The 16,713-nt window shown below is 43.4% G+C and overlaps 1 protein-coding gene and 1 pseudogene across 1 annotated transcript; one reads left to right on the top strand and one right to left on the bottom strand.

Annotated features, from left to right (window-relative positions):
• Window positions 1–10,825: 10,825 nt before the first annotated feature.
• LOC141214137 (U2 spliceosomal RNA) lies at window positions 10,826–10,939 on the top strand (annotated as a pseudogene).
• Window positions 10,940–11,671: 732 nt separating this feature from the next.
• Window positions 11,672–14,662, bottom strand: LOC141213758 (translation factor Guf1, mitochondrial-like). The gene is made up of 3 exons (XM_073665362.1): window positions 14,569–14,662; window positions 12,786–12,850; window positions 11,672–11,846 (listed from the first exon to the last, which is right to left on the bottom strand). Exons 1-3 carry the CDS (start codon window positions 14,599–14,601, stop codon window positions 11,672–11,674), a joined length of 273 nt encoding a protein of 90 aa, XP_073521463.1. The 5' UTR covers window positions 14,602–14,662.
• Window positions 14,663–16,713: the final 2,051 nt, after the last annotated feature.

The following is a 16,713-nucleotide window of genomic DNA, read 5'->3' as shown; positions in this document are numbered from 1 at the left end:
CCTGTCAGCAGGAGTGTGCTCAGTAAACCACATACACTGTCAGGAGGGCGACATTACACAGAGTAAAATGATACCTTAGTTGATGAAATTCGTCCTGTGGTTCTTGTGTAATCTTTACTTTCAGTTTGGAAATAATGATATGCTTATGCTCCGGGGCGGCGTGTGGGGGCACTCTATCTGGTGCTCTGCTTACATATTCATGTGTATGCTCTTATGACAGCTCACTGATCGTCCACTGACCTGCCTCCTATTTTACCTAGCCCCGCACTACTAGATGCATTATGTAAAAGAGGAGGCAGGTCAGTGAAGGCACAGTGAGCTGTCATAAGAGCATACAGATGAATATGTAAGCAGAGCACCAGATAGAGCGCCCCCCACAGGCCGCCCCGGAGCACGAGCGTATCATTATCTCCAAACTGAAAGTAAATGTTACACAAGAACCACAGGACGGATTTAATCAACTAAGTTATCATTTTAATCAGTGTAGTGGCACCCACCTAACAATGTATGTGTTTTACTGAGCTCAATCCTGCTGACAGGTGCGCTTTAAATGTATAAGTGGTTAAATCTGAATTTTTGGGGTGACAGATGCCCTTTAAGCTCCCTTTAGTGGCCACTGAGGATACACAGCATGGCAGCTTTTATTTCATGTCTATGCTGAGGATATGGAGCTTTGTATGGAGTTTTTGATTTATTTATATCAAAATAGGTGGATGTTCAGGGGGTTTATATTAGAGACTTCTGCAGTATTCATGTCACTTTATAGAACGTTCTTCTTTGTCCAGAATATTCAGACGGTGCAGCCGTGGCTTTCTGGTAGTAACACGGTTCAGATCATCGAGGCCAAACTCCCTGATTACATCTTTGATTCTGCCGCGCTGAAGCTGAAGGAGGCCGTCAGCCACAATTTACACCAGCCATTCAGGCATTTCCAAACCTACGGTAAGCGGGACGTGAATCATTAAAAGGATGATACATACGGTAAGCTGGACGTGAATAATTAAAGGGATGGTACATACGGTAAGCTGGACGTGAATCATTAAAGGGATGGTACATATGGTAAGCTGGACGTGAATCATTAAAGGGATGGTACATACGGTAAGCTTGACGTGAGTCATTAAAGGGATGGTACATACTGTAAGCTGGACGTGAATCATTATAGGGATGGTACATACAGTAAGCAGGATGTGAGTCATTAAAGGGATGGTACATACGGTAAGCTGGACGTGAATCATTATAGGGATGATACATACAGTAAGCAGGACGTGAGTCTTTAAAGGGATGGTACATACGGTAAGCTGGCTGCGAATCATTAAAGGCATGGTACATACGGTAAGCTGGACATGAGTCATTACAGGGATGGTACATAGGGTAAGCTGGACGTGAGTCATTAAAGGGATGGTACATATGGTAAACTGGCCGCGAATAATTAAAAGAATGGTACATACAGTAAGCTGGACGTGAATCGTAAGTATTAAAGCGATGGAACATATGGGAAGCTGGACGTGAATCTAGTATTAAAGGGATGGAACAATCACAATCAGAAATCTCCTGCCGGCGCTTGCAGCGTGATATTCCTGTGGACGCTTTGATCCTGATACCTTTCCAAAAGCCATTGAACTCAGTGTTAGGGGTTCCCAGAGGTGTGATCCTCATCTATCAGACATTATCATGCAGAAATACTATATATCATTGGTCTAACAAGCACTTCAAAGAGGATCTGTCTCTAGATTTCACCATATAAATGTAGATTATCAAATTGATCTCTTAGACCTGATGAAGCCAGAGAACTCGCTTTCAAAAATCCATGTCCGATCAGCTGTATAATCCTCTTTGAAAGTTTTCTCCGCCCGATATTAAGATGAGTCTAGATACAACTATAAATTCTGTTATATTATTTGATAGTTGAAAGCTTCAGCTGGCTGGTGGATGGTTCAGCCGCGGAGAAAGTAGAAACTGTGTGCAAAGCAGTCATCAAAGCAAAAGGTGGCTACTTTGAAGAACCTAGAATATAAGACATATTTTCAGTTGTTTCACACTTTTTTGTTAAGTATATAATTCCACATATGTTAATTCATAGTTTTGATACCTTCAGTGTGAATGTACAATTTTCATAGTCATGAAAATACAGAAAAATCTTTAAATGAGAAGGTGTGTCCAAACTTTTGGTCTGTACTGTATGTGTGATCATAATGTGTTTTTTTTTTTTTTACATATTGGACCTTCTTGCATATTATCTCGAACCGTCATTAAATTGACTCATCCCTGCACAGCAACACTGGCTTTGATGTTTCTAGTAAAAATCGACTGCTTATGCGCCGTTCATCATATGCAAGTTATCTAGGACTAGTCCAGCGGGACGTCACTTCCCACAAACAAATCCGACCTCAGATGCTGTGATCACACCCAAATCATGGCATCTTAGTCTCACCTGGCGAGGTGGATCTTCTAAGCCTCGGGTCTGGGTGGGCACACGGACCCCGGGTGTTGGTGTGGCAAGCAGGAAGGCACATGAGCAGCAAGGAATTGGCACTCAGGAATCTTGGGAGCTGCAGGATGGATGTAGCGTAACCCAGTAGGAATGGAAGAAAGTTAACGCAGAAGGTGGAGCACACGAAACAAAAGTCTAAAAACTCAATCCTAAGACCCAGGTGTGTGTCCTAATGGTCCATAAATAGGATTTAGGAGATTATGTCACTGAGCTACACAGGACAACCTGTAAAACCTGACGTGGAGCACAGCACGGGGCAGCAGACCGAAGTGAAGGAAGCAGAGCTCGGATACCCAAGACAGGTGTATAATACTTAATTTCACATGCCCAATTTGCATATGACAGCCGGCACATAAAAAGTTTAGTCTTTTAAGGTAGAAACATTTTTGCCAGATATATACCGTGAATGTCAATGCAGGAATTTGGCATGCCTGAAGGACCTGACAGGTTCACTTTACGGGGACCCTCTTCGGTTCGTTTGAAGGGTCCCTTGACAATAAGCTGATCACAGCTGTAGTCGGGTGGACGCAGCAACGAGGACTAAGTTGCAGGAATCATTTTCTTACCATTCCCATTAGAATCAATACTGTCCTAAGTCCTACAGAGCGAGGGGTGCAACGTGTCCGATAATAATTGAGGGTCAAATCAGAAATCTCAAGGGTAAACGAGACTGATTTATATTTGTATTCCAGTTTATAGAAGAATTTCACACCCTGGCCAGAGATATCATGGGACGGCCCACCCGCGCTTACTTCACCATGGTACACCTCGACTGCGATGACTTAAAGCAAGGCCTGGCTGACAAAGCAAAAAGTTTTGCAAATATATTACTAGATAGACTGGTGACAAATCACAGATTGGAGAATGAAGAGTGAGTAAAATCCTGGATTCAAGGAGGTTTCACAATAGAAAAAAATAATCTGTAATGGGCCTCTACCTGCCATGTGCCGTTCAGGGGTCCTTGGGGTCAAGGTCAAGTGCTACTTCTGCTATGATTTCATACAGTGAGTTATAGATGCTGATGCTACAGTAAAAGTTAAGAATCTCACATTACTTTACTTATGATACCATAAAATATCATCACATTCCAGTATATAATATACAGGTGCATCTCACTAAATTAGAATATCATCAAAAAGTTAATTTTTTTCATTTCTTCAGTACAAAAATTTAAATTCATATATTATATAGAGTCATTACAAACAGAGTGATATATTTCAAGTGTTTATTTCTGTTAATGTTGTTGATTATGGCTTACAGCCAATGGAAACACAAAAGTCATTATCTCAGTAAATTAAAATAATTAACAAATACACCTGCAAAGGCTTCCTAAGCTTTTAAAAAGGTCCCTTAGTCTGTTTCAGTAGGCTCCACAATCATAGGGAAGACTGCTGACTTGACAGATGTCCAGAAGGCAGTCATTGACACACTCCACAAGGTCCCAGAGTTCCAATTTTCATTTGGAAATCAAGATCCCAGAGTCTGGAGGAAGAGTGGAGAGGCCACAATCCAAGCTGCTTGAGGTCTTGTGTGAAGTTTCCACAATCAGTGATGGTTTGGGGAGCCATGTCATCTGCTGGTGTAGGTCCACTGTGTTTTATCAAGACCAAAGTCAGCGCAGCCGTCTACCAGGACATTTTACAGCACTTCATGCTTCCCTCTGCTGACAAGCTTTTTGGAGATGGAAACGTCATTCTCCAGCAGGACTTGGCCCCTGTCCACACTGCCAAAAGTACCAATACCTGGTTTACACACAACAGTATCACTGTGCTTGATTGGCAGAAAACTCGCCTGACCTAATCCCCATAGAGAATCTATTATAGAGAATCTATAGGGTATTGTCAAGAGGAAGATGAGAGACATCAGACCCAACAATGCAGACGAGCTGAAGGCTGCTATCAAAGCAACCTGGGCTTCCATAACACCTCAGCAGGGCCACAGGCTGATCGCCTCCATGCCACATTGCCGCATTGATGCAGTAATTGATGCAAAAGGATCCCAGACCAAGTATTGAGTGCATTTACTGAACAGACATTTCAGTAGGCATACATTTCAGATTTTAAAAACATTTTTCAATCTGTTGTTATAAAGTATTCTAATTTACTGAGATAATGACTGTTGTGTTTTCATCGGCTGTAAGCCATAATCATCAACATTAAAAGAAATAAACACTTGAAATAGATCCCTCTGTGTGTAATGACTCTATATAATATGAGTTTCAATTTTTGTACTGAAAACTGAAATAAAGTAACTTTTTGATGATATTTTAATTTAGTGAGATGCACCTGTATGTAATAATCTTTGCTTCGCTTAGGATCTTCATGGAATTTGAGAAAATCAAGGAACAAGCGTTAAAGGCTCCTGAAACTAATGAAGATGTAATAGAGGAGATTGCGCTTGTGGAGCAGGCGAAGAATAAAAGCCTGGTAGAGCTAAAGTCCCGAATTGCTGTACTTACGTCCCTGGGTATAATTAGTGTAAAACATAATATATAGGATTATTCCGATATTTCTTGTGTCCTGGTTAATATGTATTTTTCCATATATAGGTCATGTCATACTAGCTATACTTACCAGTCCCCCTCCAGGTTTCAGTGATGAGATCCCCAACATGATCATGTGATTGCTGCAGCCTATCAGTGACTACGGTGGTAACCTGCTACAGCCAGTGATTGGCTACAGAAATCACATGTCCACATAGAGCAGGAAGAACACAAACTGATGGAGGGAACTGTAGTTGTGGAGCATCAGTATAATTTTATAACCTAAGTTTTTGGAAAAAATATAATTGGTGCAACCCCTGTGATTGTAGATGCTAGATACATTAATACATAGTGAGTTTCATTTTTTTAATTTTAGGAGTGTCAGCGGAGGATGAGTTATCTTCTAGATGTTCATTTATTTGTACCTGAAGATATCATCCTGAACTCAACAGTGTTACTGTGGCCAAAAAATATCAACCCAGTGTTTGATGAAAATGTCCAGGTATGTGGGCTCATTTCTGAAAATGGGGTCTCGGGTGCCAGCCCCAATGAAGCAGCAGCCCCCTGCAGTGTCCAGGTAATTAAACGGGGCGCTCTGGGAGCGTTTTTTGATAACTGTTCCTTTCTAAAAGCTGATTGAAAACGGCAAGTGTAAAGGAGAGGGCGAGCTGCTGGGAAAAGAGAGACGCTTATGCTGGAACTGGAGAAACTTTTGCGTCGGATGGAAGAATTTGCAGAGTACTCTGAGCTGGATATGATGCAGCAGGTATGATAGTCACAGGCTGTGTTATAGTTTTCCCTCTTCTTATTTTCATTACTTTAAGACTCTTTTCATATTTGTACAGATCCTTTTTACCCAAAACGCATCATGGTTGTCGTGAACGATAATTTTTTTGTGCAATACAAAAGATCATTTCACCCGACGATCAAGTGTTTGGCCATTCGTCGGTGATTGGCAGCCTATTTATACTGCACAATTATCCTTAAACGAGCGTTCCTGGGAAGTAGTTATAAAATGCTCCCTAACTCCGGTTTGGAGTTGCATTAGGCTTTTTTTATGTTGTTTCTTTTGGGGGGGTTCTATCCCTTTTTAAAGGCAAGAATCAAGAATATTGAGACTACAGCCAATAGTGTAACCTGAAGCTTCAATGCAAAATCTCCATTAGGGCCCCCAACTATTGCAGGTCTTTAATAGTAGTGATCTTCTCATATGAGTCAAAGAGACCTTTTGAGCCCCCCTTAGCTCCAGATGCGACTGCAATCCCTGCACGCACTGTAGTTACGCCCTTGACTGCAGCATTATTTTTGCTATGCAAAAAAAAACTATGAAAAAAACATAAACCCGACTGACCACGATTATCAGCCAGAACAGTCTTTATAGAGGCAGTCCCTAGTGCTTAACCTGAAGTGCAGTCAAACAAAGGCAGGTCAGAGGCAGTCGTCACACCTGAGCACTGGCGTATGAAAGCGTCCACTAGGCCTGAAACGCGTTGCATCCAATAGGCCTGAAACGCATTGCGTCCAATAGGCCTGAAACACGTTGCGTCCAATAGGCCTGAAACGCATTGCGTCCAATAGGCCTGAAACGAGTTGTTCCAATAGGCCTGAAACGCGTTGCGTCCAATAGGCCTAAAAATCGTTGCGTCCAATAGGCCTGAAAATCGTTGCGTCCAATAGGCCTGAAATGCATTGCGTCCAATAGTCCTGAAATGCATTGCGTCCAATAGGCCTGAAATGCATTGCGTCCAATAGGCCTGAAATGCGTTGATTCCAATAGGCCTGAAACGCATTGCGTCCAGTAGGCCTGAAACGCGTTGCGTCCAATAGGCCTGAAACGATTTGTGTCCAATAGACCTGAAAGGCCTGAAAGTTACACCTCTGACATCAGCTGTCTATAAAGTGGAGCATATAGGAGTCTGTATTCTGCAAATGAGAAGTAAAGTTCACCGGTGAGAAGTCAGTCTCATACTGTAACTTGTGACTGTCTAACTCAGTTTCTTTAACGGAGGCAGTCCGGTTCACCCTTTACTTATCTGTGTTTATTGTGCCTGGTTTCAGTAAGTGACAGATGTGAGGACTGTACAGAAGCGAATAGCAGACGCAGAGGAGGCGGTGGCTTATATTAACAAAGAAGAAGCGCTGTATAAATGGGACCTTACAACATACCCTGAGCTGGATTCTTCAAAAGTCAACATCGAACCTTACCAGAAACTTTTTGCACTGATTTACAAATGGCAAAAAACTGAAAAAAAGTATGTGCACCCCATTGGGGAATTCTGAGTTAACTCTTGGCATGCCGTTATTTATTAACACCAGACGTGATCTGAAGTGGAGAGTAAATGGCGCATTTAAACAAGCTGATGATCATTCCCAATTATCAGCCCATGTAAATGTGCCTGTAATCACCCGATGAACAAGCAAAACACTAATTCGTTGGGAACGAATCATTTATGGCAGCAAAAATCATCTTTATCTACAGCACTTCGCCCCTTGTAACCTTATAGGGACAAAGTATATCTAATAACCAATCGTTCTGTCCCCATCACTGTTCTTCGGTCCTGGAAATAACCAAGCGCCAAAAGTCTTGCATATATTACAAGGGGATTATGTGTTATTAAAGGGCTGTCCGGCCTTGGGGCACAAGTCTGCAGTCACTCCATGTGACTGCAGTCATGTGAATCCTCACAGCATGTGTACTGTGCGCGTAATAAGGATTCTCCAGCATCGGGAGCACAGGCATGTGACAGCAAGTATGTGATTTGCATATATACGGTCACATCCCAACTAGACATATCCGGCCTTGCTCAATGCAAGCACATTGAGTGGAGCCAGACACGTCTAGTCGGAATGTGGTCTGAAGTATGCAAATCACATACTTGTGGTCACATAACAGCCCGTTCCCGGCACCGGAAAATCCTCGCAGTGCGTGCAATTTGAGAATTTAAAAGTCTGCAGTTACATAGACTGTAGACTTGTACCCCAAGGCCGGACAATCCCTTCTGCAAAATAGGAGATAAATGTATGATCGGTAGGGGTGCTCTAACCACAGGGTCCTCCAGTAATCCTGAGGACAGAGGTTCCAAAGTCTGCTGTGTGAATGGAGTGATCGTGCGCATGCATAGCCAGTGCTCCATTCATGTCTGTGGGAGCAGTCATGCGCATGCATAGCCATCACTCCCATAGATGCACACATGCTTCATTCACAAAGCTGTATCTAGGACCACCGCTTTCAAAACTGCTGGGGGCTGCAGCAGTCAGACTCCCAGTGATCAGACATTTATCAACAACCTTGTGGATAGGTGATTAAACATTATTTATGGGACAACCATAGCCATAGATGTAGAAGAGAAAAAAAGCAGAATAAACAGTAATAGATGAGCTAAAAACATGAAATTTATCAAAATATGTCTTGAAAAATCTCACGCTTCCAGGTGGATCGACGGCGCTTTCCTTGACCTGAACGGAGAAAGCATGGAAGCCGAGGTGGACGAATTCCTCCGAGAGGTCTACAAGATGATGAAACTGTTTCAGCAGAAGCAGAAGACGTTAGAAGAGGAGAAGAAAAAGGCGTCTCAACACCGGACACTGTCTGAAGATAAGGATTCGGTGGACGAGGAAAAGAAGGAAAGCCGCATAGTTCTCATGTGTTCTGCCATCACCGAGCAAATCAAGGCTTTTAAGGTAGATGCATCAAATAATGGATATATCAGTAATCTGGGCCCGGTTTGCTGGAGCGCGCTGTTACCTCCCAATCCCAGCCAACTTTAGCACAGTGGTTACTATCGAGACAGCAGCGGTGGTCGGTCTCCTAGGCAACGATCTGTAAACAAAAGAAAAGTCTTAATATCTCAAGAACGGCTGCAAATGTCAAGAAGCAGTAAATTGCAAAAGTGCAGGTTTTTACAATATCTATGAAGATGGGAATAACCCTTTAATTCATTTTTGTAGCCGTAATCCCGGGACACTGATTATGATTGACTCCTTTTCAGGAATATATCCCTCTGGTGAGCATCCTTTGCAACCCATGCCCCTCCTATATATCCATCCTGGCCTCCATGTGTCCAGCCTGCCCCCCTTCATATATCCATTCTGTCCCATATATCTATATATATCTATATCTATATCATATATATATAACAGTTTTGATTTATATATATCCATCCTAGCCCCCCCATATATGCATCCCACCCCACCCCATATATCTATCCAGGTCCCCACGTGTCCAGCTTGCCCCCCTTCACCTCCATGCGTCCATCCAGGTCCCCACGTGTCCAGCTTGCCCCCCTTCACCTCCATGCGTCCATCCAGGTCCCCACGTGTCCAGCCTGCCCCCCCTTCAGCCCCATGCGTCCATCCAGGTCCCACGTGTCCAGTCTGCCCCCCCTTCAGCCCCATGCGTCCATCCAGGTCCCACGTGTCCAGTCTGCCCCCCCTTCAGCCTCATGCGTCCATCCAGGTTGCCACGTGTCCAGCCTGCCCCGCTTCAGCCCCATGCGTCCATCCAGGTCCCCACGTGTCCAGCCTGCCCCCCCTTCAGCCTCATGCGTCCATCCAGGTCGCCACGTGTCCAGCCTGCCCCCCCTTCAGCCCCATGCATCCATCCAGGTACCCACGTGTCCAGCCTGCCCCCCCTTCAGCCCCATGCATCCATCCAGGTCCCCACATGTCCAGCCTGCCCCCCCTTCAGTCCCATGCATCCATCCATGTCCCCACATGTCCAGCCTGCCCCCCCTTCAGCTCCATGCGTCCATCCATGTCCCCACATGTCCAGCCTGCCCCCCCTTCAGCCCCATGCGTCCATCCATGTCCCCATGTGTCCAGCCTGACCCCCCTTCAGCCCCATGCGTCCATCCATGCATCCTGGGTAGGTGTTTATGCCCCTGCATCCATCCATCCTGGGTAGGTGTAAATGCCCCTCCAGCCATCCATCCTGGGTAGATGTATATGCTTTTCCATTCATCCATCCATCCTGGGTAGGTGTATATGCCCCTCCATCCATCCATCCATCCAATCTATCTATCTTTCTATCCCTTCCTTTCTGAGATAAGCTGCAATAATGCATTTGTCCTTTGCTACACCTTTGCACATACGCCATATACCTAATCAGTGGCCTTGTTATCAGCTGCTACTCTTTTAATTCAACTGTCCCATCAGTTGGGTGTTGCTGAGTACCACGCATTTAAAAAAAATGTGGGGCCGTTGCGATTTCTTTAGTGAAATGCTGGCTCCCTCTGAAAGAGCACTGACTTCTTTAATTTTCTATCTATGGATGAAAAAAAGATAAAAAAAAGTTTGGTCTGAGATGTTGTTTTAAAGTGCTACCTATGTCTGTCAATCAGAGCATCCTATTGGTTTTCACCCAGGCAGATAGATTGCTTGCAATAGATGTAATGAGTGAATGGAACAATGGAATAATGCAAGAGAATGGGACAATGGAACAATGGAATAATGCTAGAATGGAAGAATGGAACATCATTGCACATGTCATAATGGGCTCCTAGCCTTTATCTGGCTGTGCTTCGGCAGTCAGCTACAGTCTGCAGGGAGCCTGCAGACTAGGAAGAAGGTGGACCGCCGCTTGTTTGTTCACTAATTAGTTATCCTCTCCCCATCCCCTTGTCTGCAGGTACATGGGACATTGGGGGGGAGGGGAGAATGTTTGAAAATAGGCAGACTCATGCAGATTAAAAATGCATGCGTGGGCTGCAGCTGCAACAAGCAGTAAAGTTGTGGGTTTTAAGATGTCTATTGATGAACAACATGTCCTCCTAAGGGGAGTCTTTGTCCCTATCCCTACAATGGGTGCATTCTTGAAGCCAGGGTGCAGTCATAGGCCAAAACCAATTCAGGTTATCGCTTCTCGGCCTTTTGGCTAACATCAAGTGTAGTATCTGTTCTCATTTAGTATATGTGCTTAGCTTTTACCAATATATTGCATTGCAATGTTATCTATCTATCTATCTATCTATCTTCCCGGCTGCTTGTTTTCCCTCTATCCACACCCTCCTCTTCTTTGATTGACAGCTCTGGCTTCATAGAACCAGAGAAGGAAGGAGACAGAGGTAAAACAAGCAGGTGGGAAGGTGTATATAAAGGATTGGCCCACGCCGTGATCCACGGAGCGCTTGTACTTGGTTTCAACAGTCATTCTGTGCTGACAGTCCCTTTAAAATCAGTGTTTCCCAAACTCCAGTCCTCACGGCCCCCCACAGGTCATGTCTTCAGGATTTCCATAGTATTGCACAGGTGAGAGAATTCCTGATTCCTTGATGATACTTTCATCACATGTGTAACACTGAGGAAATCCTGAAAACCTGACCTGTTGGGGGCCATGAGGACTGGAGTTTGGGAAACACTGCTTTAAATGGAGCGGTGCTGCAGTTTTATTATTCAGCAATTAGCAGGATCCCCCAACAATTTCTTAAGCAATGAGAAAATGCAGTCCCTAATGATGTCCTCTGACAATAAGCGGATGACGGACAGCAGATGCATTGGGTTCTGCATTTCTTGGAGAATGGGTTGGGGCAGCTTCTGTCTTCTCAGTGATACAATCAGGAAGGAGATGCAGCGTGAGACAATCCCTGTCTACATCTTTGATCTGATCATCAATACAGAGGGCTGATTGGTGAAGACAGAGGGAAAGGCTAATAAAATTATTAAAAAAAAACTTAGTTTTTCGGCTGGCACTTCCTCTGGGGTCAGTATGCCAACCTCATTGACTTCATAGCACTTGCCAGAGTGGGCAGACACAATTTTATTGCCTTTACACACGTCACCTCCACACAGGGCGATGCTGCTACGACGCCTCTGTAGTGATCAAACGTTGAGTCAAACAGCAGGGCTTTAAGAGGGCTGCCCTTTTCAATCTTGGGACTAAAACACAAAAATAAGACATCCTGTTAAAGGGGATAAAGGTAAGTAAACCGCGTTCAGTCCAGAGTGATGAATTCCAAAAGATAAAGTTTATTCCGCCATCACATAACGTTTCGACCTGTTATAGGTCTTTATCAAGTATATACAAAGACATAGAGGGATACTGATCCCCTTTAAGGAAAATCAGTGGCCAGAACCCTTTAAATTCCCCTTAAATGGTCCAAAACTGAAACTGTGGGAACAATATAATCCACTTAGGGTTCAAACTTACAGTCAAGGGTTTGATAAAATTATCTACACTCTTGTGTCTCCAGAAAGCATAGCGTACGTTCACGTGCTGAAAATGCCGACCAGTGCTGGAGTGAGCAGAGGTCCGCAGCTTGTGACACTCCTGCTGTAGTGAAACTACAGGTCCCAGCAGACTGACGGTCTCTCATCAAGTTATGCTGGGAGCCGCAGTTTCACAAATAGTGCTAGAGGATCCATGTCAGAAATATGAGGCTGCCACTAGGGTTTCTCCCACAAATATGTAATCGGACGTGGAGCAGATCTGCACGTGGATGAGCCATATTCTCTATCTGTGAACATACCACTCCTTCACTCAGATTCTAAGTGGTTCTGCAGCGCATCTGTGCAGAGCAAGCTGTCAATCAAAATCCGGGCCGGGTTTACAGCCGTCACCCCTGATATAGCGAGCGGTGCTGTGATCCAAGACTGTAGCCGCTCCGTGCACAACGATGAGTGAAGGCCGGCGGCTGCAGGGAGGAAAGAAGTTAATTTTCTCCCGGTACCTACACTATCAATAAGGCGGCCGGGCAGCATTGTAACAATATTTATCTGCAGATTAACCCTATACCTGCAGGTACATAGCATTTTCCAAGGTGACAGGTTCCCTTTAATAAAGAGAAGATGGATAGAGCCGCATTAGTCCGTACTCACGGTGGAAGCCTCCTGACAACTTCTTGAAGAACACTTTCCACATTTGTTCCAAGCTTCCCCGACATCTAATAGAAATAAACAGAGAAATGAATTTCTTAATACAGTTTAGAACTCGGCTACAACGAATCAGAAGAAATGAAATCTGTTTGAAGCTGACAAGCAATCAAGCCCCTCCGTAAGCCACACAGAACATGGCTACTTATGTCATCTGCAGGTGATTAAAGGAACCTGTCATGTTGAAATGGTATAAGATCTGTAGGGGGGTGTTGTAGAGCAGAGAAGTTGATCAGACTGATAGACATATCTGTGGGAAGAGAGTCAGCAAAACTGGCATTTTATGCAGTGAAAAGTCCTGCCGTATGTACACTAGTCCAGTGGGCGGTCCTACTAAGTGATTGACAGTTCCCTGTATGACCATGCAGGCAAAGATAGCTGTCAATCACTAGTAGGACCGCCCACTGGACTCATCTGTACAAACAGCAGGATTCCACTGAATAAATTGATACAGGAAAAACATCTATCTTTGTACCGTATTAGCCAGTAGATAGAAGAGTATTTAGATTTGAGAGTCCTCAGTGGTTGATACCATCTTTTCCATTAGCCATTAAAAGGTAACAAATTGCAGGCTTTCCAGACTACTCAGGTCTCAGGTCTGCCTGATGAAGAAGCCGGAGTAGTCTGGAAAGCTTGCAATTTGTTACCATCTTTTCAGTTAGCCATTAAAGGTATCAACCACTGAGGACTCTCAAATCTAATGAATAAATTACAATTTATACTGAATCTTCTCCCACAAACCTATATATCGTTCTACTCAGTTTCTCATGGATAAAACCTGTACATCTGAATGGGGCTTTAATGTTGTTATTACAATCATGTAACCGCAGATCACAAAATCTTTCATATGATCATTTTTTTAACACCTAAAACCCCAATGGATATTTATGTTTACTAAAGGATTCCTTTCCCATTCTTTTGGCAGCTCTTCTTTAGGTATGGACACAGACCGGCATCCGGCGTAAAGACATCTGGAGACTTTTCCTTTTTCTGTGATATTGGATAATCTTGTTCATTTCTAACGCTTTAAATCTTTCAAATTCTTTCTGAAAAATGTATCATAAAGGGACTTTCTCAGGTCAGTTTTGCTTGTGGTTGTGTTACCATTATTTGTGCCAAATGTATCAAAGTGTTGCGCGATGTTTGATAAATGTTTATGTAGCACTTCCATCTATCTTTATTTATTTTACTCACTTATAAAGCGCCATTAATTTCACAGCACTTTACAGACATTATCATCACTGCCCCCATCGGGGCTCACAATCTACATTCCCTATCAGTATGTCTTTGGAGTGTGGGAGAAAACCGGAGAACCCGGAGGAAACCCACGCAAACACAGGGAGAACATACAAACTTCTTGCAGATGTCGTCCTTGGTGGGATTTGAACCCAGGATCCCAGCGCTGCAAAACAACAATGCTAACCACTGAGCCACTGTGTATCTTTATCCACTTTTAACGTCACCCGTCGTTCTTAGACCTGTGTGGCTTACCAAGCCCAATTTCTAAAAGTTGTAAGAGTGCTGTAAAATAGGAAGCTGCACATTTTTGCGCAAAAATTATGCGTCACAAAAGTTTTTTGCTTTTTTTTAACACCAAAAATTGATGTCAATTCCTCGCTACATTGCCCCTTTTCCAGCCACATTTTGTAGAAAAAAATAAAAAGACAAGGTACAGACAGTGGAGTTAAATTTGCCTACAGGAATGATTTTGATCTGGAGCGCATCGTACCCGGATACAGTCACTAGCGGGAACGTCAAACATCTTCTCAATTTGTTTCTCCACCCTTTCCGGATCTGCTTTCTTCAAGTCTATCTAAAAGCAAAAGTATAAATACTAATTATTTATCAAAGCTGGACAACATCTAGAAACCATATAAGAAAACTGGCTTAAAATATAGTGTGAACAAGAGTTTAGGGAGAGATGTACAACTGGCACTGGCCTATAAAAGGGATTGTGTAATCGTACAAAACTAGCAAAAATGTAAAGCGCCTGGAAAACAAGGAACGTGCAATTTACCTCTTAGTAAAATCCTATGCTTTCTCAAGAACAGAGGAATTTTAATTTCATATTTTTTTAATCAAATAATTTTTATTGAAAAACTCAAACTACAAATATTCCATCTTTCAAGTAACATACACGACATAGTAATTCCATAGTAAAAATATGAACAAAGTATCTGAACTTCAATTCCCATAACCCACCCTAAACCCAAATCCCAACACTCCAGAGAGAACCATTTTCAGAGCAGTTCTAGAATAACGGACTATAGCATTCGTAGAAGGGGAAGAAGATAAAAAAGTGACTAACAAAGGGGTAGCAGCGTTTTAATGTTATCATTTACAGCTTGATGCCTGAGCCGGGGAGTGCACACTTGAAAACTGTTGCAGGCTGCTGTAATCACAGGACACAAGCAAACAGCATGGCATTTCCTATCAGCAGGGAGGAAGTAAAGGGCGACAGTAATGAAAGTCTCCTCCTACTCCGCTCCATATTGAAATGAATAGTGTGCATCCTACAAATGAGATGCATACAGCAAACAATTGATTTTCCATACATAGGTTTTGAGTTGACCACTGGATATACACATGTGTATAACTAATTACCAGAACTGGAAATCGAAAAAAAAGACGAGCAAGTTTGGGGTGAATCCTGCCTTCATTACTGCTCAGCCGCTCAGAGGGATCGGTACTAGGAACAGCAGGAGTGCCGGCGATGTTCACAGATTTACCTGCTGCGGGACTGAAGGAGTCTGATCGCGCTCGGCTCGAAGCTTTTTACCTTGTTTACGACAGGAATAATTGAAAGCTGTGCTTCAAAGGCCAGGAAGAAGTTTGTCACCGTCTATTAGAAAATAGACAAACTTAGGATAGAAACAATATGAACATATACCCTGCTATAAGTAAGTAAAAAGCAATAGGAAATATATATAATATAGGGTACTTAGTAAACATGTTGTTTGATTAAAAAAAAGCCATCCCACCAGCACCAAGGTGTACCCAGTCAGTTATGTGAAGTATATAATAAAATACACTTTAGTACAATATTAGTATCTTGTCCCTTTAAATCTGCAGCTACTTCTGTCAGCATGGTAACTGCATTCATACTCGGCCAATAGGATTGCTCGGTTTGAATTTGAAGAAAAAAAAAAAAAGTTCTATATGGTCAGTTTGTTCCATCTCATCTGAGTGTGAAGACAGACACCTGCGATCAGCGAGATTATAGGTATAAGACGTGATATAATATAACGGACGGAGCCGCATCCCATCACACGCACTCAGCGACCACAACTGACAGGAATCAGCACATTTATCAGAGGAGAAGTCATTATTCCCCAACACATGATAAGTGACAACTTCTAGATCTGCTGGGAACCCAACTAATCCCTGCTAGTACCTCCCCGGACCACCGCTCCATTCATTCTCTATGCAGGAGAAAGCTGAGTACAGCGCCCCCCATAGAGAATGAACGGACCGGCGGTTGAACATTTGCACTTCGCTCACTTCTATCTATAAGTGCTGTTCTGCTGATTGGGTCATAGCGGCCAAACCCACCGATCTAAGAGTCATCACCTATCCAGAGATCAGTGAGAACTTGTTCCAACTAGACATCCCCTTTAATTGAAGAGATCACATATGTAACAGCCAATCCTATTCATTCCCAATCTTCCCTGTGCCCAGTAATGCCCCTGGGTATATCGCCAATATGAGCCAATCACCAAACCCTCTGCTGACTGTTCCCCATGTTTTATAGATTTTGGATACGTTTCTACAAGAGAAGATCTCAGCGGCCTCCATGGGGATGGGTTACTCTGCCAGCGATGGAGCAGGTAGTATCCACCAGCCTGTGATATCTCACCTTCCTCCATATTCTGCT

Source organism: Phyllobates terribilis, unplaced genomic scaffold (genome assembly GCF_046119375.1).
Source record: "Phyllobates terribilis strain yellow unplaced genomic scaffold, ASM4611937v1 Scaffold_213__1_contigs__length_3403324, whole genome shotgun sequence".
Classification (NCBI taxonomy): Eukaryota; Metazoa; Chordata; class Amphibia; order Anura; family Dendrobatidae; genus Phyllobates; species Phyllobates terribilis.
The sequence above is the reverse complement of the archived record's forward strand: the minus strand, read 5'-3'. Positions and strand labels throughout refer to the sequence as shown.